This window comes from Myodes glareolus, chromosome 27 (genome assembly GCF_982192425.1).
Source record: "Myodes glareolus chromosome 27, mMyoGla1.1, whole genome shotgun sequence".
NCBI lineage: Eukaryota > Metazoa > Chordata > Mammalia > Rodentia > Cricetidae > Myodes > Myodes glareolus.
In genome coordinates this window covers 43,657,948-43,680,442 of record NC_142052.1, presented here as the reverse complement: position 1 = coordinate 43,680,442, position 22,495 = coordinate 43,657,948, and the positions used below count along the sequence as shown (strand labels likewise).

The 22,495-nt window shown below is 47.4% G+C and overlaps 1 protein-coding gene across 3 annotated transcripts in view; it reads left to right on the top strand.

The window, feature by feature from the left end:
* Positions 1–22,190, top strand: part of Trak2 (trafficking kinesin protein 2) — a 53,742-nt gene extending 31,552 nt beyond the window's left edge. For 2 of the 3 annotated variants that reach the window (XM_048428770.3, XM_048428771.3), the window contains exons 3-16: positions 31–231; positions 2,658–2,734; positions 4,667–4,783; positions 6,430–6,639; positions 7,176–7,254; positions 7,966–8,096; positions 8,454–8,528; positions 8,955–9,092; positions 10,419–10,495; positions 10,911–11,111; positions 12,031–12,326; positions 13,557–13,832; positions 15,690–15,807; positions 18,595–22,190. In XM_048428770.3, the coding sequence (XP_048284727.3) occupies positions 31–231; positions 2,658–2,734; positions 4,667–4,783; positions 6,430–6,639; positions 7,176–7,254; positions 7,966–8,096; positions 8,454–8,528; positions 8,955–9,092; positions 10,419–10,495; positions 10,911–11,111; positions 12,031–12,326; positions 13,557–13,832; positions 15,690–15,807; positions 18,595–19,273 (2,675 nt within the window). In that variant the 3' untranslated portion in view covers positions 19,274–22,190. The remainder of the gene's footprint in view (positions 1–30; positions 232–2,657; positions 2,735–4,666; positions 4,784–6,429; positions 6,640–7,175; positions 7,255–7,965; positions 8,097–8,453; positions 8,529–8,954; positions 9,093–10,418; positions 10,496–10,910; positions 11,112–12,030; positions 12,327–13,556; positions 13,833–15,689; positions 15,808–18,594) is intronic. The other variant, XM_048428775.3, reaches the window with a different exon arrangement.
* The last annotated feature ends 305 nt before the right edge of the window (positions 22,191–22,495 follow it).

Below are 22,495 nucleotides of genomic sequence, written 5' to 3'. Positions count from 1 at the left end.
CTTCATCTACATGACTTCCCTTCTGCCTAGATGTCAGCTCCAGCGAGGATCCCCCCGAAGTCGAGCTGGTGAACCTGCTGGAAGAGCAGCTGCCGCACTACAAGCTCAGGGTCGACTCCCTCTTTCTCTGTGAGAACCAAGACTGGGCGCAGTCTTCGCGCCAGCGCCAGCCCCAGGATGCGCCCGAGACCCTCTCTCCCGTCCTTGCCGAGGAGACCTTCCGCTACATGAGTAAGTCGTGGTGGTGGTGGTGGTTGTTGTGGCTGTTGTTGTGACCCATCCAGAGTCTGTGCGTGGAGATAGAGACAGGGCGCATCTTAGTATTGCCTTTTAAGACACTGAGCATCTAGCAGCCGTTGTCCGCGTCTGCCTGACCTGATAGGCGGAGAAGGCTGCCACTGCCGTGTCTGGGAGAAGAACCTGTTGCCGTGCTTAGTACTGGGTTTGCCCTGCCTTTGTCTGTCGTCTGAGAAAGACTAGAACTGTCTTAAAAACAGTGCAGTTATCTATAATTGCCTGTCTTTGCCTGCCCACACTTACTATCCCGACACTCTGGTAGCTTGTGTGTTAGCTTTTTGGGTTCCTAGCTTCCCCTATCAAATGCAGTTGCAGGAATTACGTCATTCTGTAAAGAGCATAATTCTTAGCCGCACATGTACTTCGTGCTTTCTTTTTTAAAGGCGGGCTGTGCTATAGCCTGGACTGCCGTGAGCGTCCTGTGTCGTTGGTCTGAGCCCCTGATCATGCTGCCCCCACCTGAGCGCCAGGGATTCGGACCTGCGTCTAAGCACTTCCCCTCACGCCAAGGAAAGGCGCACGGGAGCCGCGGTGTAGTCTTCACACTCAGTGATCCGTACAGGATGACGAACTGAGCCAGACCTGTCCCAAGCACAGAGACTTATTTCCATTTTGTTGTAACTTGGCCTTCCCTTTTACACTTTTTTCACTTGTTCCATTACCCGTCCAGTATAACGATGTTATGCACACGGTCGCTGTCGGACTGTGTGATAAAAGTCCCTGAGCTCCGCATTAATGTTTGTGAAATTCCTATAATTTGACTTACTTGGAAGATTACATCAAATCTTACACATTTTCCCAAGGAGCATTTTAGGTGGCTTTATTATTATTATTATTGCATTTATTTATAGTAGGGAGAGGCCCTTGTATCATAATTTATGTGTGGAGGTCAGAGGACAGCTTGTGGGAATAGGTTCTCTCCTCCTAGCAGGCTGGTTCCAGGGTTCAAACTCAGGTCATTGAACCTGGCGACAGGCGCCTTAGCCAGATAAGCCATTGTGCCCTCATGTCTCTTAATGACAGACCGTGTTAGAGAATGATTACCATGAATGCTCATTGCATAGTAATTATTAACCCGCTCTGGGTGACGGTTTCCTAGAACTGTGTGTATGTGTGTACACGTGTGCATGTGTGCTTACGTGTGTGTGCGCACGCGTGTGCATGTGCGTGTGTGTGTGTGTGTGTGTGTGTGTGTGTGTGTGCACAAGAGACGAGGGAGGGAGTGTTGGGAGTGTAAATACTGATTAAACTTGAAATATCAAGAAGGCCAAATAAAAATGGATTTCTGCCCTTCATAGTTTAAATAACTGAAGTAAATTAAATTAAGGCTCTCAAGACTGTCTTTTTTATTAAAAATATTAATATTTTTAGAGTTTTACATTGCTTCCACCCCTCTTCCTAGCCCCCTCCAACTCCTGTACCCTCTCAAATTCATGACCTCCTCTTCAGTAGTTATCACTGTTGTACTTATATGTGTACGTGTCTGTGCACACCGCACTGAGTCCTTTGTGTCTTTCCTGTTGATTGCTGATGTTTACACTTACATGCGTGTGCTGATGTTTACACTTACATGCGTGTGCTGATGTTTACACTTACATGCGTGTGCTGATGTTTACATTTACATGCGTGTGTCTGTATGCATCACAGAGTCCTTTAGCGCTGCTCATGTTGGTTGCTGATATTTTTCTGGAAACTTATTTTAGAAGAAAACTATTCTGTGTTACCATTTCTCTTTGTTTCTTGAGTTTTAAATCTGTGAGGACTTTATAATTCGATTCTGTGACAGTTTAGCTCCTCAGAACTTTTGTTGCTTTTGTTTGTTTGGTTTGGTTTGGTTTTTTAAAGACAGGGTTTCTCTGTGTAGACCTGGCTGGCCTGGAACTAGGTCTTGTAGACCAGGCTGGCCTCAAACTCACAGAGATCCGCCTGCCTGTGCCTCCTGAGTGCTGGGATTAAAGGTGTGCCCCACCACCGCCCAGCTGTTCTTCAGTAACTTTAATTGATCCAACTATAAAGTAGGTAACTGGATTCCCAGCTCACACTTTCAGATGTGTGTGGACCAAACTTATCTCCCTAGGGGTAAAAGATGTTAAAAAAAAAAAAAAAAAAAGGTAGTCAGGACCTGATTGACAGGTGACCACTTGATACACTCTCCTCAATTTACTGTGTTGTACTTTTTTTGTAACGGTTGGTGAACCTTGGATGTGCGTGAACCCTTGTTCTCTTTCTGGTTTTGTATGTTCATTCTCCTGAATGACTTCTTTAGAAACCTGGGGTTTTTTGGTACTTAGGATTTTAATGAGTGTTCCGTGTTCTCTGGTGTGCGGAAAGCCTCTAAAGCGTTGTTTTGGCTGCCTCAGTTCTAGGCACAGACAGAGTGGAGCAGATGACCAAAACCTACAATGACATCGACATGGTTACACATCTCCTGGCAGAGGTACGAATAGATCATTTCTTTCTCCAGTATAAAAACTAAAACTTGAGGCTCACTCAGAATGTTCCCAGTTCGCACAGCTAAAGCACGATGATGGCCAACCTGATTTCTAGGTTGTTTTACATAAGGTGTAAACACAGCTGAACCAGTGATGGACAGCCGACTTCCCAAAGTGGAATGGCTCCTGAAGCCATTATTATGGTATATATGGATGGGCAGACCCAATGCTGTCTGACCTCTCTGTTTACAAAGCTTGTATTTCTATTTGTAATTGCTGGGGCTGGGGAGCACTGAGTGCAGTGCCCTGGGAGGTCAGAAGACACTCAGTCTCTAAAGATGCGAGTCGTGTGAGCTGCCTGTGTGACGGCCTGCAGCTGGGATCTGGACCCTCTGCGAGGGCAGTCCAAAGCCTTAACCGCTGAGCCGTATGTCCGCCCCCGAAGTCACCTCTAAGCTGTTCCTGCTGCCAGTCACCTAGGCCAAGCTGCCGTTGAATAAGCAGCTGCGATCCAGTTAATCCCTGCCGTTGGAGCATCTCCTGCTCACTCCCAGCTCAGGCCCTTATTTCCACTTATATTTGCCTGTGGAAGTGTTAAGGTTTTTTATTATTTGTTTGTTGCTTGTTTAACATATATGGGGTTTTTGCCTGATTGTGTGTGTGTACAGTACCTGCGAATGTCAGGAGGGCATCAGATCCTCTGGAACTGAAATTACAGATGGTCGCTAGCCACCACATGGGTGCTGGGAACCAAACCTGGGTTCTCTGCGAGAACAGCCCATGGTCCTAGCCGCTGAGCATTTCCCCAGCCCCATGTGGAAGTTTGAGCATGCGTACTCTGTCTTTTCCAGTGGGCATGCAGTAACGTTCTCTCCCATAGCTCAGTTTCAGTTGATCTTGTGGGAGACTTTCTCTCTGATATACATGTCTCCTCAGGATGCTTTCTATATGTGCCACTTGGCTCATATTAAAATGAGAAAAGTTGCCCCGAAGTGATCGATTTTCATGTATTGGATAGAGAACAGTTAGAAGCTTAATTTTATTCATCTATCTTCAATGTAAACATTTCATATTCACATAGAAGGCAGTTAAAGGTACATTAACAGTTTTCCATTGTACAATAAGGCCCTCATCATCCCCAGATGAGATCTCCATACCCTTGCTTAATATCAGGATCTACCCAGAATGAGCGCCTGTCGCTTGGCCTCGCCACACTCCTTAGTCATTACCCCCAGCTTCCTAGACTCCCTTTTACACAGTCGAGGTAGAAGCCTGTGACCTTGTAATTTCCAGCCTCCACTTCTATCCTTCTTGCACTAGCTATGGACCGGGCTCTAGGCCTTGCCTTCCTCTCAACTGCTGATCCTGAGTACATAGTCTACCCTAAATGGAACCGATCCACATCCCAAATACCTAATCTGTGTCCTTGCCTTACTTGACACATTCAGCAAATGTTGGCTGGACTTGAGACTCTGTCCACCTTAATTTTTTATTTTGGGTTTCAGAGGTGGGGGATGTACTGGATATTGACCCAAAGTCCAAGTATTGAAAGTGCTCTCTTCCTATTGAGCTACATCTACAACCCCCACCCTCCTATCTAAAGCTTCTCTTGGTTTTCCGGCTTCTTAAAGTTCTAAGTGCAAAGTTGGTTTGATGGCCATAATGAATAGGATGTCAGCAAAACCTTACTTGATACCAAGAGGTGTAATTATGAATTAATTCAGAAATACATAGTCACCTACCTGACTGAGGTTTACTAAACCCTACCTATGTGCCTAGCCCCATGCCCACTTGTTTATTAGGGTTGTAAAATGAATCTCTATGTTTTATAGGAGATCTGCTCTTAATATTAGCAAATTTCACTGCAGAATTTCTAATCTGCTATCTGCTTTTTTTTTTTTAATACTCAAAGAAAAGGTGTGTTTGTTGCTTTGCAGAGGGATCGAGATCTAGAGCTAGCTGCTCGGATTGGGCAAGCTCTCCTAAAGAGGAACCATGTCTTATCGGAGCAGAATGAAGCCCTGGAGGAGCAGCTGGGACAAGCCTTTGATCAGGTAAGCCTTTGACCTTGTGCTGGGAACAGGGATAGTAATAAGAAGGTCTTCCGCAGTGGATAGGTGTGTTTCCTTGGGTATTCCTGAAATACTGACCGCAGGTGACACCAGTAGCCATTGACTTTATGTATTTCCATATACTCACAAATGAAGCTTAGATCGGTAGGAGTTAGTATAATACCATGTCTGTCTAGCTGGATGATATTAGTAGGTCCTCCCCTAGGCCTGTGACCTACCCGACCATGGGTTCTCGACCTGAATTCATACTGTCACGTATGAGTTCCATCTTTTGGAACAAGTTTTGAATCTAATCAGAGAGCGACTGGTGACTCCCATGACGCTTGTGCCGCTGCTGTACCGGTGGGCATCTTGCTAGGCTGGTTGTTGTTGTAGGTGGCAGGGTCCTCGGCTGTGTAAAGGGATGATTTCTTTTGTGCCCCGTTGTGTGGCTAGCACCTGACAGCACTCTGAAAACTAGCCAGTAGGGATGGGACCTCCAGGTGAGTACCACTCGATCTCATGCTCAGCAACTCGAGTCTGTGGCGCATCAGCAGCAGTAGGGTCTTCCCGTCCAGTTCTGGGGATGATCAAGAGCAATGACCACAGCCTGTAATATCTGAGGGTCTGTGGACTCCACTGACCTACAAGCTCTGAAAGAGGTAATAGTGTTTTCATTTGACAGCCTGTGGTGTTAAAATACCCAAATGCTTCTTATACAGAAACCAAAACAGAAGGTTAAAGAAAGTAAATTTAAAAATATATAGATTCTATATCAATAAGTGTAAGAAGTAATTTATTATCACAATGAGTAGGTAAATTTTAAATTTCCTATAATTTTTTTTTTTTTAAGGAGACAGAGTGTTACCATATAGCTCTGACTGGCCTAGAATTCACTATGTGGATTAGGCTGACCTTGAACTCACAGACAGTCACCTGCCTCTGCCTCCCCAGTGCGGGTATTAAAGGCATGCACCACCATGCTTAGCAATAATTTGTTTTTTTGTTATCTAAGCTTGTTAATATTTTGTGAATGCATTCGGTTCTTTAAGTTGAAAATATTTATTTCCTACAAGTGAGGGCATCCACAGTGGGAAGATTTACATAGTCAGAGACCGCTTAAAAACACAAGTCATCACCAAGTTCGGTGGCACAGGCTTGTCCGCATAGCTACTCTGCAGCTGAGACAGGTGCTCTGCAAGTTCAAGGCCAGCCTGGAAGCGTTCTCAAGAAACCGCATCTCAAAAGCTAAAACACGAAATAAAGTAAATTCCAAAAACAGGGGCCTGCGGATGCAGCTCAGTTGCTGGGGACTTCAGTGTCTAGCACGTAAAGGCTCACCATTCTCCCCAGTTAGCTGGCAGGGAGTCCAGGCCCTGGGCGTGGGTTTTAGAGTGAGGTATGGTGGAAGGCTTTGAAGAGTCGTGTATTACTGTTTTACCGAGTCTGAAAACTGACTTTCTTCACACATGCTCTGGAAGACGCTGTATCTGTGGAGGTGAGGGCCCAGCTGGGTAGCTGAGGAAGTGTGTAGTGTCTAACTGCTGATACGGTGGGGGACTTTTATGGTGAAAAGCAGTTGCTCCGTGAGTTAGAAGCCGTGCTGCATGTAAGCACTGTCGGATGCGCTGACCGCACGCGGTGTGCAGGTTAATCAGCTGCAGCATGAGCTGTCCAAGAAGGACGAACTGCTTCGGGTCGTTTCCATTGCGTCTGAGGAGAGTGAGACCGACTCCAGCTGCTCCACGCCTCTTCGGTTCAACGAGTCCTTCAACTTATCGCAAGGTTTGCTGCAACTGGACATGCTGCAGGAAAAGCTCAGGGAACTGGAGGAAGAGAACATGGCCCTTCGATCCAAGGTGCGGCTCGCTTCCCTTCCCATTACCGCTACGTGGTCGGGTCTGGGTAATACGGAGAAGAAATGCATCTCAGTTAGTGCTGTGCCTTTTGCTGTTGCGTAGGCCTTGCTGAGAAGCGGGTAGGAGCCGGTAGGCAGACAAAGGAGTACCAGTGTTGTGTGCCCATCTAGTGTGGCTAATGAAACTAGCCAAGAAGGGTCATGTTGGAACATTACGGTTTCCTCGGGTCTGTAAAGGGCCACGGAGCAAGCACATCCTACATAAGCAGGTGGCATTTTAGCTGATCTAGAGATGCAGCCAGCAGAGAGGGGGATGCATGGGCAGGCAGGTGCAAGCCCTGTGCAGAATTAAGGGAGGCGTCTGTCCCACCTTTTCTGGTCCATATTCTGTGAGCGCGCAAACCCGATGGGATAACTTCGTTTCCTTTACACGTAATGAACGTGGATGTTGAAACGGCAGAGCTTTCTGTAGCTTTGGCTTCAGATTCCTTAGGAAGACCCATCACGCCAATGGTTGTTGTTTCCCCTCCCCTGAAGGCTTGTCATATCAAGACAGAAACCTTCACCTATGAAGAGAAGGAGCAGCAGCTGGTCAACGACTGCGTTAAAGAACTTCGTGAGTAGCAGCATCTTCACTCTGCTTCAGGCAGTTTGGTGAGATTCTCTCCAGCTCAGAAATTAGACCCCTGGTCTCCACAGAAATAGTTATAAGTGCTTGTTGTCTTGGTCTGCAAATGTATCTGCAACTATCTACAAATTGTCTGCTGTGGGCCTATTTATGAAGCAAAGCAAGGTCCCCTAATTGTTTAAACATGATGGAGAAACAGAAATGGATTTGACTGTATGTAGAAGGAGCCAAACACATGAGTTAGTCCTGTTTGCAACAGCTTGCTGTTTAGGGAACTAGCCCCCTTGGAGAGACCAGTGTTGATCCTTTCTGAAGACAATACCCAAGGTCCCGAATTCCTCCTGCTGAGCTCCACCTGACAAGCCTTCCTTCACCTCAGCACCACCATGCTGGGCACCACACTCCACCAGAGACCAAATTCCCAAACAAACTTAGAGGATCAAACCATAACTGTAGGGGAATGTGTTACAGTAGTGGTTCAGGGACACCCTGACTTATTGGGAAGCCAGGATATACTTACAGCCGCAATAGGACAGCTCTGGAGGGGCAGAGCCACAAAAGGACAGCTCTGGAGGGGTGGAGCCGCAATAGGACAACTCAGCCCTGGTTGTCCTAAATCAGCATCTGACCTGAAAGCTCTCCTGCACCGACTCCAGTTCCACCTTTGTGTTGGCTTCTAAACTTCGGCTTTGTTCCTAGGTGAAACCAACGCGCAGATGTCCAGAATGACCGAAGAACTGTCGGGCAAGAGTGACGAACTGCTCCGATACCAAGAGGAGATCTCGTCCCTGCTGTCTCAGATCGTAGATCTGCAGCACAAGCTTAAAGAAGTGTGTGCCTCCCCTCAGCCGAGCTCTGTCCTGCACTCTCCCCGTGCACGGCGTTCTGCCAAGTGCTACCTTACCGAGCAGAGTGAACCTGCCTCTCCCCCTTTAACTGCTTTACTCTGTTCTTTCAGTATTGCCCCTCTGCTAAAATATCATAAATAACTCTGAAGTACTGCCTAGTTTTGCAAATATATCAGATTTTCTTGAAGTTTTGATGTCGGTGAGAAACTCTGCCTACATCATTACTGTAGTTGGCCTCTGCTGGGGTCACTGTCACAGGCCTAAGACTGCACCCCAGATAGAGACTCTTAGTATGTCTTCTAAAGGAATGCCTCACGTGTCCCTCTTCTGTGTCCTTAGCATGTCATCGAGAAGGAAGAACTCAGACTTCACCTGCAGGCTTCCAAAGATGCCCAGCGACAGCTGACAATGGAGGTAATGCAGCTTCCTCTGTCTTTGCAGTGCACGGGGAGGTGGGGGGGACGAGGGGGGGGGGACGGGATAGGACAGGGCTGTCATTCACATGTGTGAGTCACGGAAGAAAACGGCCACATTTGGAATCCAGCAGCAGCAACAAACAGTGAAGACGAAGTTCATGAGATCTGAGAATTAAAGCTTTAAAAAGTCATGTTTCTAAAGTTAATCATAGCAGCATTCCTCTTGAGTAATAGAGAAAACCTTGGCTTTCTTTAAGAATATAGGACCTGAGAGCTTTTCTCGTTCTGTTGACGAAGTCCTTGCCCCTGCCTGGGTCTTCAAGTCTCTTCTCTGCTTTTCCCTTCTACGGTCTCAGAGTCTCGGGTCTGACGGTCGTGGTTTTGATCATTTTGGGGTTATAACTGTGCTGCCTTTCTCCCTCAGCTTCATGACCTACAAGACAGGAACATGGAGTGCCTGGGGATGTTGCACGAGTCCCAGGAAGAAATAAAAGAGCTTCGCAGCAAGTGTGGCCCGGCCGCTCACCTCGGCTTCTCGCAGTCTTACGGAGTTTTCACGGGGGTAAGGGAGAAGAAGCTGCCACGTGCTTTAGAAAGGGAAGGGAGACCTGCGTTCTGTCTCCAGAGGGTGCCGTGGCTCGTGCCGTGGCTCATGATGCCGTCAGGTAGCTAGAAAAGTGAGACCATGCTTTGCTCCTGCTTCTGGGATGCAGTCACTGAGTCAGGATTTAATCTGCATACCACATCTTCCTTATGGCTCTTGTTAAACATCCCAGATGATAGTCTAGACTCCCTGTGGTGTTGGAGGTAAACTCTAAGGGAGCTGGATTTTGATCAGTGTACCACAGAGCGCACAGACGAGGTTCCTCTACCTCAGACCCACCACCTACCACTTCCTTAAGCCACGCTTTTTAATCTGTATGTCTGTTTGCTTTGCGTGTGTTTGACGCACGTGACCTATCACATGGGTGTGGAGGTCAGAGAAGAACTTGTAGAAGCTGGTTCTTTCTTCCACCGTGATGTGGATCCAGGGAGTGGACTCGGGTCGGCAGACGTGGAGGCAAATCTTTGCCCCTAGAGCCATCTCCCGGCTACATCCTTTGTTTTTTAATTGTCCCCACTTAGAGTATGTGCTTGTGTGTGTGCCTGTCACATGTCGTGTGTGCATATGGAGGTCAGAAGACAGCTTGTCGACTTGACCTGTCACGTGTCGTGTGTGCGTATGGAGGTCAGAAGACAGCTTGTCGACTTGACGCAGGCTAGGGTAATTCGGGGAGAGAGACTCTCAATTGGGACAATCCCTCCAGATGATAGGCCAGTGGACAAACCTGTGGGCATTTTCCTAATTAACGACTGATGTGAGAGGACCAGCCAGTGTGCTGGGGCCACCCCTGGGCCACTGGTCCTGAAGAGAACAGGAGAAGCAAGTCACCATGGCCTCTGCACCAGCTCCTGCTTCCCGATTCCTGCCCTGACTGCCCTGGCTGCTGGTCGTATCATCCCTAAGGTGATAGCCCTTGGCTCCGCAGGAGAAACCCTCACTACGACAACTGTCTAGAGGCGTTTTCTCTCTGCTGGGTGAGTCCAGGGATCTTGTCGGCCTTGGGCACACTGTAAACACCGCACCTCTACCGAGGTTTAACTTCACCTAGAGGGTAAGGCTCTTGCAGATAGGAACGCTGAGTTTTTTAATTCGTTAATAAACAGTATTTGGTGAATGGTAGAACACAAGTAAGAGTTTTTATTTCCACCACCGCTCTTCCCCCTTTTGAATTTTAGTCTGCATTTTCCTTTATTATGTCATAAATCATAAAAATACACACTGTCTAGGCTGTTAATTCATTTGAAGGTGGTAGTCACTTCACAAATCTTAAACTCCTTTTTTTAGGAATCGTTGGCAGCTGAGATTGAGGGGACCATGCGTAAAAAGCTGAGTTTGGATGAGGAATCTGTGTTTAAACAAAAGTAAGTACAGGTCACAGGACTGTCGCTGCACCGTTGCAGTAAGCACAGGTCACAGGACTGTCACTGCACCGCTGCAGTAAGCACAGGTCACAGGGCTGTCGCTGCACCATTGCAGTAAGCACAGGTCACGGGGTGTCACTGCACCGTTGCAGTAGAAATCCCAAAGGAGCAACATGCCAGAGTGCAATGGTGGTGGAGGCTTGCGAGGCCGAGTGAGGTCCTGGGTTCGATCCCTGGACACTGAGGGAAGAAATGACAATCTAGAGTGAGGGGTGGCAGTCAGGAGTGACGCTGTACCCTGCAGATTGTCCTCTCCGGGGAGCCCTCCCGGACCAAAGTTTATTTTCACCATTAGTCTCGTGGGTGCCCTCTAGTGGATGACAGCGACAGAAACGAATGCTTCTCTCCTTGGCAGGGCCCAGCAGAAGCGGGTGTTCGACACTGTCAAGGTTGCCAATGACACTCGGGGCCGCTCCGTCACCTTCCCAGCCCTGCTACCCATCCCAGGCTCCAACCGCTCAAGTGTCATCATGACAGCAAAACCCTTTGAGTCTGGCGTCCAGCAAACAGAGGCCAAAGCCCTCCTGGACCGAGGGAGCAGCATGGAGGCTCCAGAGTAAGCCCGGGTCCTGGCTGTGGGCCTGCATCCCCACGGGGCTGGCAGACTCACACTCGTTCCCTTGCAGAGGTTGGGGGGGTCCCTCCTGCTGCATCAGCTCTGAGCCACCTCCCAGTTCCAGAGTGCTGGAAAGAAACGTGCAACAGAGACCTATGAGGATGCGATATTTTATCATTTATAACCCTTGCTTTCTTTTAAATATTCCGCATATATATATATATATATATATATATATATATATATATATATATATATATATATATATGGGGGATGTTTGTGGCCCAGACTAAATTTTTACACACATTTTTAGCATCACTTAACCTCCTTCCCGTCTTCCTTCGTTCCTTCCTTCATTTATTTTTTTCATCTGTTGTTGTTTGGTTTGGGTGGGTGTTTTATTGTATAGCCAGGCTGCTTTGAAGTTTCTGTGCAGCCCAGGCTGCCATCAAAATCATGATTCTCCTGCCTCCGTCTTCTGAGTGCTAGATTTCCTGATGTCCCACCACACCCTACTCACAGTTTTTTAAGTAATTACATTTGGTGATTAATAGCACGGAATAGTTTATGGCTAGCACTTCCCTTCATTCACAGTAAAACAGTGAACCCTCCTGCCCTCAGTGAATGCTAGTAATACTTGCTCTGTGATTCTCTCACCTGAACATAAAAGTAGACCTGCCTGCAGTTTCATAATTAAATGAAATGGAAAAGTTAGCAAGGATAATATTTTTTTTTTTTTACTTTCTAGAAGCAATTGGAAAAGCAGCAGTGGTATATAGTATTGTTGATTTTTTTTTTTTCTGTATTTCAAATAGCTTAAAAGCAGCTCATTCCTAAGGTCAGTCCTTGGAGTAGACAGCAGAGGTCTAGATTGCGCACACAACCCACAGTCTCGTCAGCGAGTGTGATTTTCCCACAGGATCTCGCAGCCCACCAGCCACCCAGGACCCACCGAGGACAGTGATTTGGCTACGGCGATGCATCGCCTTAGCCTGCGAAGGCAGAACTACCTAAGTGAGAAGCAGTTCTTCGCCGAAGAATGGGAGCGGAAGATCCAAGTTCTGGCCGAGAAGGAAGAAGTCAGTGACTGCGACGCCCCCACAGGGACCCTTGACTCACTCTGCGCTGACCAGTCGGAGACCACAGACCTGGGCAGTGCCGGCTGCCTTCGAGGCTTCATGCCAGAAAAGTTACAAATCGTCAAGCCTTTAGAAGGTAATAAGTCCGCAGCAGCTTTTAGAAGCTGTGTGTACATTAGACGTCCCTCCTAGAATTGAAATCTGTCCAGTAGTTACGAGAGCACTGTGTGCAAAGCTGTCTGTGTGGTGGTGTCAGCAGAAGAGGGGAGCAACTAACGGTTGCTATGGAAAATCACTGACAGCAGTTACCATGGTGAGCCCAACAGGATGTGGCCACTACTGCTGCATCTCCTCCTGCAGACTCGACCCAAGGGGTGTCACCGACACAGGGGCACGTGTGCATGCCTGTACTTTTTTCTCCTTTAGTTCAGTTTTATATAAAATGTGAGATAAAATCAGAATATCTGACTTATGAGATAGTGATGGTTCCTGAGTGGCTCTCTGATACTGTGATAAAAAGTTTCTTATTAAACAAAAGTTTGAGTGAACCCCCTGTAGGGACTCCAAATATTGGTTAGAGTTGCCAATTCCAGGATGACATCCTCGTAGTGACACAATTAGATGTTCCATCTGGTCCACAAACAAGGGATGACCGTTCGTCAGCATCTGGTGGGCTGGAGCTAAAGGGACACGTTCTCTACTCTGTCACCTCCGTTTTCCTGCTCCTCTGGGAGTTCAGGGGAAACGGTCACGAACATGTGGAGAAGTGCACAAAGAAATCCAAGTTATTTTCGAACCTAAGTGCCCAGCGTTTGCTTCCGAGTTTGTAGACTAAGCCAGGCGAACCCTGGTTTTCACCACCTGGAGTGGGCAACCCGCCTCTAAGCCCTATGGCCTCCCTCCTGCCTGAGCAGCCTGGGTCCTGTTAAAAGTGCCTTAGTGGGTTTCTCTTCTCCTCCTCCTCTTTAGATGTCCCTCTGAAGACTGTCTTTTGAAGTAGAAAAGCTATTGCAGGCTAGAGAGACGGCTCAGAGGTTAACAGCACAGAGGTCCTGAGTTCAATTCCCAGCACCACACAGTGACTCACAACCATCTGTAATGAGATCTGGCGCCCTCTTTTGGCCTGCAGGCATTCATGCAGGCCGAGCACTGTCTGCTTAATAAATAAATAAATCTTAAAAAGAAAAGAAAAGAAAAGCTATTGCGCAGATGCCCAGCACCACGCCATTTTCTACAGAGATCTTATACTGAAATTTACAGCTTTTATCAAAACATCATTATTGCCACGACTCACATAATTCTAGCTGCTTCAAGACTGAGGCTCTGTGGGAAACGTAATGCTTGCCTCCCCTGCTTGCCTGTCCAGGATCACAGACACTCCATCACTGGCAGCAGCTCGCTCAACCAAACTTGGGAACCATCCTTGACCCGCGGCCAGGAGTCATCACCAAAGGCTTCGCCCAGATGCCCCAGATGCCCGAGGATGCCATCTACCACCTCTCAGATTTAGAGGAGGATGAAGAGGAGGGGATCACTTTTCAGGTTCAGCAGCCGCTTCACGTGGAGCAGAAACCTGCAGCTCCCACGCCAGTAACAGGGATCTTCCTGCCACCCATCACCTCAGCAGGTGGGCCGGTTGCAGGTGAGACACAGGGCCTCGCACACGGCGCATGGCACGGTCCCGCTGTGGCTACCCAGCTGCCCCTGCGCCATCTCGGTGGCACGTACTCACTAGCGGAAGATAGACAGTAGAAATCTATAGCATCGAGGACGTTTCTCATTTTCTCCATTTTAATCCCATGAGCCTGCAAACGAAATTAGGAAGAGAAATGGATCAGGTCCATTAGTAGTTTGCAAGCCTTTTGTTTTCAGGACCCTTTGATGCTCTTATGAGTCTGTGAGACTCCAGGTTTATCTATATGGGTTATGTATGTTGATACTAATTAAGTTAAAATAAAAACTGAGAACTTAACAAAAATAATTAGCTTATTTAAGAATAGAAATTCTGAGCTGGGCACCAGTGGCGCATGCCTTTAATCCCAGCGCTTGGGAGGCAGAGATAGCTGGATCTCTGAGTTGGAGGCCAGCCTGGTCTATAAGAGCTAGTTCCAGGACAGTCGGGGCTACACAGAGAAACCCTGTCTCAAAAAACAAAACAAAAAAAAAAATAAATAGATAAAAATTCCGTTATACAAATACTGTTTTCTGAAAAATAACTATATTGTACATAGTAAGAAAATGGTCTCGTTTTACAATTTTGCAAGTCTAACTTGTGACTTAGTAGTTGCAATGTTGTTTTGGACAAACAACGTGAAAAAATACGCCCTCATATGAATATGCAGCTAGAAAATAAAAAATATTTTAATGGTCTTCAAGAATTATGGATGTTGTTTGAACTCAGATAAAAACTTGGTAAGTGGTAGTTTCTTAGATATTTACAACAATGTGGAATTCGAAACCCTGGCAATGCATTTCATACTGGGTTTCATTAAAAGTGTTTGTCCTACACTTTGAACGTTTGCTCATGTATGGTTTGGTGACCTGGTCAGTCGGTCGTTCAGACAGTCGCACTGACACTCAGATGTTGACGCTTTCCGTTAGCTGATGTGTTGATATCACTGCTGACTCCCTCAGCATGAAGGCTGTTAGCGTGTTCTCACGTTCTCATGCCCAGTCCTGGATGTAAGTTTTCCAAAACTGATTTTCACTTGAAGCTTGGTAGTAAATATTGACAGCTTCTCCCCAGCCAAGGAAATGCCTGCCAGATTCCCAAGTCTGACTTCTTATAGCTTGTGTGTTGTACTTTCGGGTAAACATTGTGCCCGGATACAATTTCACCTTAGCCGCCCAAATGCTTTTCTGTAGGTGACTGTTGTTTGTATCGGCTGCGTCGTAGGCAGCAGGGGAACTTAGTGCACACTTCCTGTTCTCACGTACTGCACAGCAAAAAGATGGAAGGCTTCATGATAATCCCACTCCATCAGAAACCTTCTTCAGTAAACCCGATTGACTAGCTAGGGTGAAGAATGCAAGTGTATCTGGTGTCCTGGCCTTGGTTTGTGCTAAGGAGCCAGAATCTTCACCCATCACTGCTTTTGTGCCAGCAGGCCAGTGTCAGTCCCATCAGAAAAGGAGAAAAGAAAACAAAGAAAGCCTCATCCTCGAATCACCATGAAGTTTTCTAGAGTTAGCACACAATGCTTTAGGAACCAGGAGAGTAACTTGACCTAGGCACCTGGATAACTTGATCTTAATTTTTTAATGTGTTTTTCTCCCATTTCTAAGCTATTTTTACTCCTTTTGTTTATAACTTTAAAGTACTGGAAGTTCACTAATCAGTTAATACTAGCACATTCTACATACATTCTGTCTCCATTTGTATGAGCTTTCTATGACGCAAGGCAGCTGGTGAAGGCTGTACTGCTAACAGAATAATGATGGCCTTTTATGTTATTTACCCCGTCTTTTTTTTTTTTTTCCGTCTTTGGTTTCCTAACAGTCTCTGTTTCAGTTGCAACTGCGAACCCCGGGAAGTGTCTGTCATGCACAAACTCGACATTCACCTTCACCACCTGTAGGATCCTACACCCCTCTGACATCACCCAGGTCACCCCTAGGTAAGAGGGCCTGGGAAAGCAGGGGCCTCACATGGGTTTCCTTCTTAAGTTCCCAGGGTTTTAAGAAGTGTTCTGTAGTCACACAGACTGTTTGTCTTTGGACTGTTGTGACGTTGCACTTTCCCGTTTGATCATAATGCTTTGAAGCCGACAGACTATGCTGGATAAAGAAAACTCAGGTGACTGAGCCAGGAGCTGAAAGGTAGCAGGTGACTCCCCTGAGGTTGTGCCCAAAGTGAACCAGGCTGCATGGTGTTAGGTGCCACACCTGTCACAGGACCTCTTCCATCCCTGACACACCCATCCCAGGACCGCCTCCATCCCTGACACACCCGTCACAGGACCACCTCCATCCCTGACACACCTGTCACAGGACCTCTTCCATCCCTGACACACCCATCACAGGACCGCCTCCATCCCTGACACACCTGTCACAGGACCTCCTCCATCCCTGACACACCCGTCACTGGACCACCTCCATCCCTGACACACCTGTCACAGGACCTCCTCCATTCCTGGCACACCCATCACAGGACCCTCTCCATCCCTGACACACCTGTCACAGGACCACCTCCATTCCTGACACACCTGTCACAGGACCACCTCCATCCCTGACACACCTGTCACAGGACCACCTCCATCCCTGACACACCTGTCACAGGACCCCCTCCATTCCTGGCACACCCGTCACAGGACCCTCTCCATCCCTGACACACCTGTCACAGGACCACCTCCATTCCTGACACACCTGTCACAGGACCTCCTCCATTCCTGGCACACCCATCACAGAACTGCCTCCATTCCTGATGATGCTCCCGTGTTCAGTACTTGCCTAGAAAAACTCGCAGAAAGTGGATATACATGTGGCTACTGTTCATTGCAAGAAAGGGATGCAGGTTAACAGTCCAAACAGATACTTTAATGAAGGCTCTAGGCCCCATTCATGCATCTTGTCTTATTCTTAGATGCATTAATTACTTTTACCTTCGGTTTCTGACAGTGTACTTGGAATTCTGCCAACCCAAAAAGCCCTCCAAACATCAGTTTCCAAAGTTGTTTGCAAGGCTTCTTCGCATAGGCATTGCTGGTCACCCCTGCGGTAGCGCCCCAGCCTCCTCCTTGCAGGCCCCTCCCTAAGCACAAGGTTCTTCTAACATGGCCGGCCCTCACCCTAAGACTGCCTAGCTCACCAGCTCTATCCAAAGCCCAGCCATCAAGGCCAAATTACTCACTGCACAGACTTGATTTACCGAGCCTTCACGTATTGAGGCTGGTTCTCCAGAGAATCTGAGGTGGGGTTCAGAGAAACTTTGTCTTGTAGGGAAAGTCTAATCAGAAATGAAAGAGAAAGATGGTGCCGAGGCGAGTCAGAATGGCGGGAGAGGAGCAAGGTCCCGTGCATGTCAGGAAGGCCAACAGACGCTAGGGAGACCATGCATTTGAGGCTGGAGTTTTAGCTGTCCGCAAGGAGAGAGTAAGATGGACAGTCAAGTATATGTGAGACCCGGTCCAGGTCCTGAGGGCTCTCAACGTTCCCCGCATTCATTAGGCACCAATGTATGCCCTAGAAAACTGAGTCGTCAAGGAGTTTTTATAGGTACACAGTTTAGGGAGGGGCTGGGAAATTCTGCCAGGAAGTGAGGGTGAGAGCTGAGGTTCTGAGCAGGAAGTGGGGGTGAGAGCTGAGGTCCTGAGCAGGAAGTGGGGGTGAGAGCTGAGGTTCTGAACAGGAAGTGGGGTGAGAGCTGAGGCTCTGAACAGGAAGTGGGGGTGAGAGCTGAGGTTCTGAGCAGGAAGTGGGGTGAGAGCTGAGGCTCTGAACAGGAAGTGGGAGTGAGAGCTGAGGTTCTGAGCAGGAAGTGGGGGTGAGAGCTGAGGTCCGAGCAGGAAGTGGGGGTGAGAGCTGAGGTCCTGAGCAGGAAGTGGGGGTGAGAGCTGAGGCTCTGAACAGGAAGTGGGGTGAGAGCTGAGGCTCTGAACAGGAAGTGGGGTGGGAGCAGACGTTCTGAGCAGGAAGTGGGGTGAGAGCTGAGGTCTGAGCAGGAAGTGGGGGTGAGAGCTGAGGTTCTGAGCAGGAAGTGGGGTGGGAGCTGAGGCTCTGAACAGGAAGTGGGGGTGAGAGCTGAGGCTCTGAACAGGAAGTGGGGTGGGAGCAGACGTTCTGAGCAGGCTGCTCTAACCAGGAAGTCATATTTTCACAAGTGCTGTGTCCTCTGCACAAGTTAGAGCTCTGGAAAGTTATTACTTAATTTATTAATCTTATACTTGTCATAATCTTTAAAAATCTTGATTCTGGATGCCTTGGAGAGATGGCTCAGCGGTTAAGAGCACTGACTACTCTTCTAGAGGACCTGGGTTCCATCCTACCATGACTGTAAATATGACTTATTTAGCTTTTTCTTAACTAAGCATCGAATAAGAAGCAAGGTCTAGTGGCTGTCAAAGCTTTTCATTATTTTTAATTTCTTAAAAATGTACATTCCAAAGCGAAACTGAAAGTGCTGTTCATGGATACCCATGTTTTACTGTTGTTTAGGGTTAATACTGGCTGAGAAAATGGCAGTTTAGCAACTAGACTGTTTTTCAGTGAAATGAAGTTGGAAAGGCTACCTTTAGAACCCAGCTGGCTGGTCATCCCCCGTGCAGATGAAAGGTTGCTTTCCATACAAGGCTGAGCACTTTATTGCTTCCTTGGTACATTTTTCTTGATGGAGCAGAGCAAACCGTAAACACTAAGTGCTGACTTGGAGTTTCTGATCCCTAAGCATGTGCCCTCTTTTCTTCCAGCTCCGGGTTCCCGTCACTGTCCTGTGGAAGTGGTGGGAGCAGCTCCTCCAGCCCGGCTGTGAACTCCCCTGCCATGTCCTACCGGCTCAGCATTGGTGAATCCATCACCAACCGGCGCGACTCCACCATAACATTCAGTAGCACGCGGAGCCTAGCGAAGCTTCTGCAGGAGCGAGGCATCTCTGCTAAGGTGTACCACAGCCCGGCTTCAGAAATCCCGCTTCTGCGGCCTCGCCCCAAGGCCCTGGCCACCCCTTCCACACCACCAAACTCCCCGTCGCAGTCACCGTGCTCCTCACCCTTGCCCTTCGAACCCCGAGTCCACGCTTCCGAGAACTTTTTGGCTTCCCGACCAGCTGAAACATTCCTGCAGGAAATGTATGGCTTAAGACCTTCAAGGACCGCTCCGGATGTTGGGCAGCTGAAGATGAACTTGGTAGACAGGCTGAAGAGACTGGGCATAGCCAGAGCGATCAAGACCCCCGATCCCCAGGAGAATGGGAAAAGCCGAGAGGCAGAAACGGGTCTTCCAAAACCAGAGTCTGCTGTTTATTTAAATTCAAGTGGCAGTTTACTAGGTGGACTGAGGAGGAATCAGAGCCTTCCGGTCATGATGGGCGGCTTCGGAGCCCCAGTTTGCACAACCGCACCCAAGATGGGAATCCTGAAGGAAGACTGAGGCTCAGCACCGACTGACCTCACGTATAAATTATTAGCACATGAAGGAGAGGGATGCACTGAGGATGGGAACTGGCTAAGGAGAGCAAAGGCATGTCGCAGAAGGGCTGCGGAAGTGCGGAGGGTGTCGTGGAGGGGGGATGGAGGCATTTGGATGAGGTCTTTGAGGACGGAGTCGTAAACAGGAAGTGGGGACGTGGGTAGGTCGGAGATGGAAATGGAAGGAAGGGTTAGCATGCTTCTTCAGCTGAGTTTCCTTGCCTTGAAAATAAAAAATGAATAGAAAAACAAACCCAGCCCTATCAAACACGACAGTAATACTGAACTGCTGGCCCCTCGGTCCCTAGAGAACACAAGCAGGAAGAGCCAGGAACGGCTCGGCTGTCCCAGAGGGTTGTTCAGCGTATTGTCTGCTACTGGGACTGCAGGCGCTTTCCCCGCCGATGCCCAGTCAAATTGTGCACCCGTCCAATGGTGCGCTCACAGCATTAGCAAAATAAGGAGTTCTGTCCCTTGCTTCAAAAGTGGAGACTTTCTCGTTTCAAAACACTCTCAGACACAGAGAGCCAAACTCCACCCCGATTGCTTTGTATTTACAATTACTAAAACTTCAGTTTTTTAAAACTTGTATTTTTGTACAACATAACAAAAATTTAAAAAATAACCATGTGAACGGGCTTGGGAGGGATTTAGGACGGAAAATAGGGGTAAGTGGGAATCAAGACAGCTCTTCAGGATATTTCTTCTGGATAATATGGCGGCCAAGGAATGCAAACATAATGCATGTTTCTCAGATTTCCTTGGAGGCCGTAAGGCTTAGACCAGAAGTGCAATCAGTAGTACTTAGATTATGTTGTGTATTTATATCTGTAAATCTTTAAGAAAAGTTAGTCGTAACTAACTTCTTCCAAAGTGTGCTATGCATATTTTTAATGAAAGATGACATGTATTTGCACAAAAATTCTCAGGCACATTAAATTATAAACTGAAGTGAAACCCAGGCGCTGGCTCAAGTGTTTGTCAGATTCCGTTGTTTTCCTCGTGTCAGTAAAAACAGCTGCCTAGTTCTTGGCACCTGAAGAAGCAGAGAAGGACCTTGCTTGTGGCTAAGACTAGAGAGGCCTAGAGATGGGTCCCGGGATTTGGCAGTGCGAGGCGGCCCTGAGTTGGGAAGAAAGCTCTCCTTTCTAAGGTGGCAGGGCCATGGCTTTGTCTTGAGGGATCCTTCAGGAGAGAACCTCACATGTGAGGAGAAGACGGAACTCCTTGTTCTGTCTGTGAAAGCAGGAAGTCTCTCCCTTGGTCCTCTTGGTGCTTAACTGGCAAATACTCTACTTGAGAGGAATTCTTCATTCCCACAGAGAGTTGCTTCCTTCTCTCTCTCTCTCTGTCTCTCTCTCTCTCTCTCTCTCTCTCTGTCTCTCTCACCTCCTCCCCAAGAAGAGCTGCACTCAAAGGGTTAAAAAAATAAATACATAAAACCAAAATCCATGATGGTAAAGGGACACATGAGCTTTCTATATTTCTAGAATGTAATAAAACTTTTCTAAATAAATTTCTCAACAACCAAGGGTGGAAAGATGTCCCCTCCCTTGGTCACCCTTTACCTGGTCTAGCTGCTGTCAATAGATCGTCACGCACACGTCAACGAAGGACTCCAGGTTAGCAGCGACCTCGCACACACAGGCATTCAAACAAGAATATCTGGTCTTTCTGTTTCCTAAATAGTCCAATTCAGTTTTTTTTAAAAAAAAAAAAACATTTGCTTTTCTAGTCTCTCAATAACTGAATGCCTCCCTCAGCAAAAGCTTCAGGCTTTGAAGGAAGGACACGTCCGTCGCTTGAACCTTCACAGCTTCCAAAGAAGGAGCAGGAGGAAGGAGGGAAGCATGGGCTTGTCAGGGAGGTAGAGTGTTCCATAACCAGGTTCATAGATGTCACATAAACCACCATAAGTTGGCTAGCCTTTGTGACGTTGTGTTGAGAGTTCTCCTATAGTGCTGAGTGACCGTTGGAGGCAGGGTGGTGCCTTAGCACCGGGTGAGCGTGTCTGGTTAAAGAAATCCAGACGAGTTTTTGGACATTGAGTTGATTTTGATGTTCTGGCAGAACACAGGAACTGTGCCCCGGTGCATGCTTATCCCTGCAAGTGAATCCTGTCTTAAAACTGGGCTTTGGTGACTTTGAAGTTTGCACCTAAAATTATTTTTGTTATTGAGAATCCGTTAGACCAGGCTGTCTCTAAAATGTAGTAGGACCTGGAGCCTTCCCGCAGGTTCTTCCTCCGTGGAACTATTTCGCTCGGGTATACTGTTCATGTTTTTGTTTTGTGTGCTTTCGTGCGCACATGGGAAAACCAGATGTTTTCTCCTTCAGGATTTTCTGTGATTATTTCTCAGGTACTTCTGAGTGTCCTGTCACCAATTAGGAGAGTCTTCTTAAACTCAGAATTAAAATTGCCCTGAATTTTGAAGATCCCAAATCTTATGTAAATAGCCTTAGGTTTAAATCCTTAGACATTAATGACCAGTGTTAGGTAAGTAGGTTTTGTTTTTTTTAGTCTTGTTCTTGCCCTTGGTCTGACACAAATGGTCAGACTCTGTCAAGGGAAGATGCTTGGAGGAGGCTCACAAGAACCTCGCCCATAGTGAAGACATGGGTTACACAGTATTCAGGCTCCTAGTGCATAATCAGTAGTGAGTGCTTCTCACACCAGCTTGACATCTGGAGAGGGTTGCATGTGTCTGGGCCACCTTTGCTGAGTGTGGCCGCAGGCATGGTGTGGGGCCCCGGGGGCTCCAGGAAAATAGCATTGTGCATATCTGGAACCTGACTTTGTCAAATAGCTCTTAATGCACCTTCCTTTGCTCTATCAATTGTAAATCACAGACAATAAACACAAGAAGCTTCTTACATTGTCCTGTGTCTCCCTGTGGTTTTTGTTTCAGTCCTATACAATCCGCATGAAGTCTTTATAGAAAACATCCCATACCCATATTTGTTGAACTAATACCCAAAAAAACCCCACCCAAATCATTAATAGTCAAGTAGTAAGCAACTCTTATTGTTTTTTTTAACTTTTAAAATTTTGTTAATGTGAGGATCGTGTTGGGGGTCAGAAACAGTCTGCAAGAGTCAATTCTCTCTGTGCCATGAGAGGGAGCTCTCAAGTTGGACCGGCCATTTGACCGGCCGTTCACACAGGTTCTGTACCACATTCACC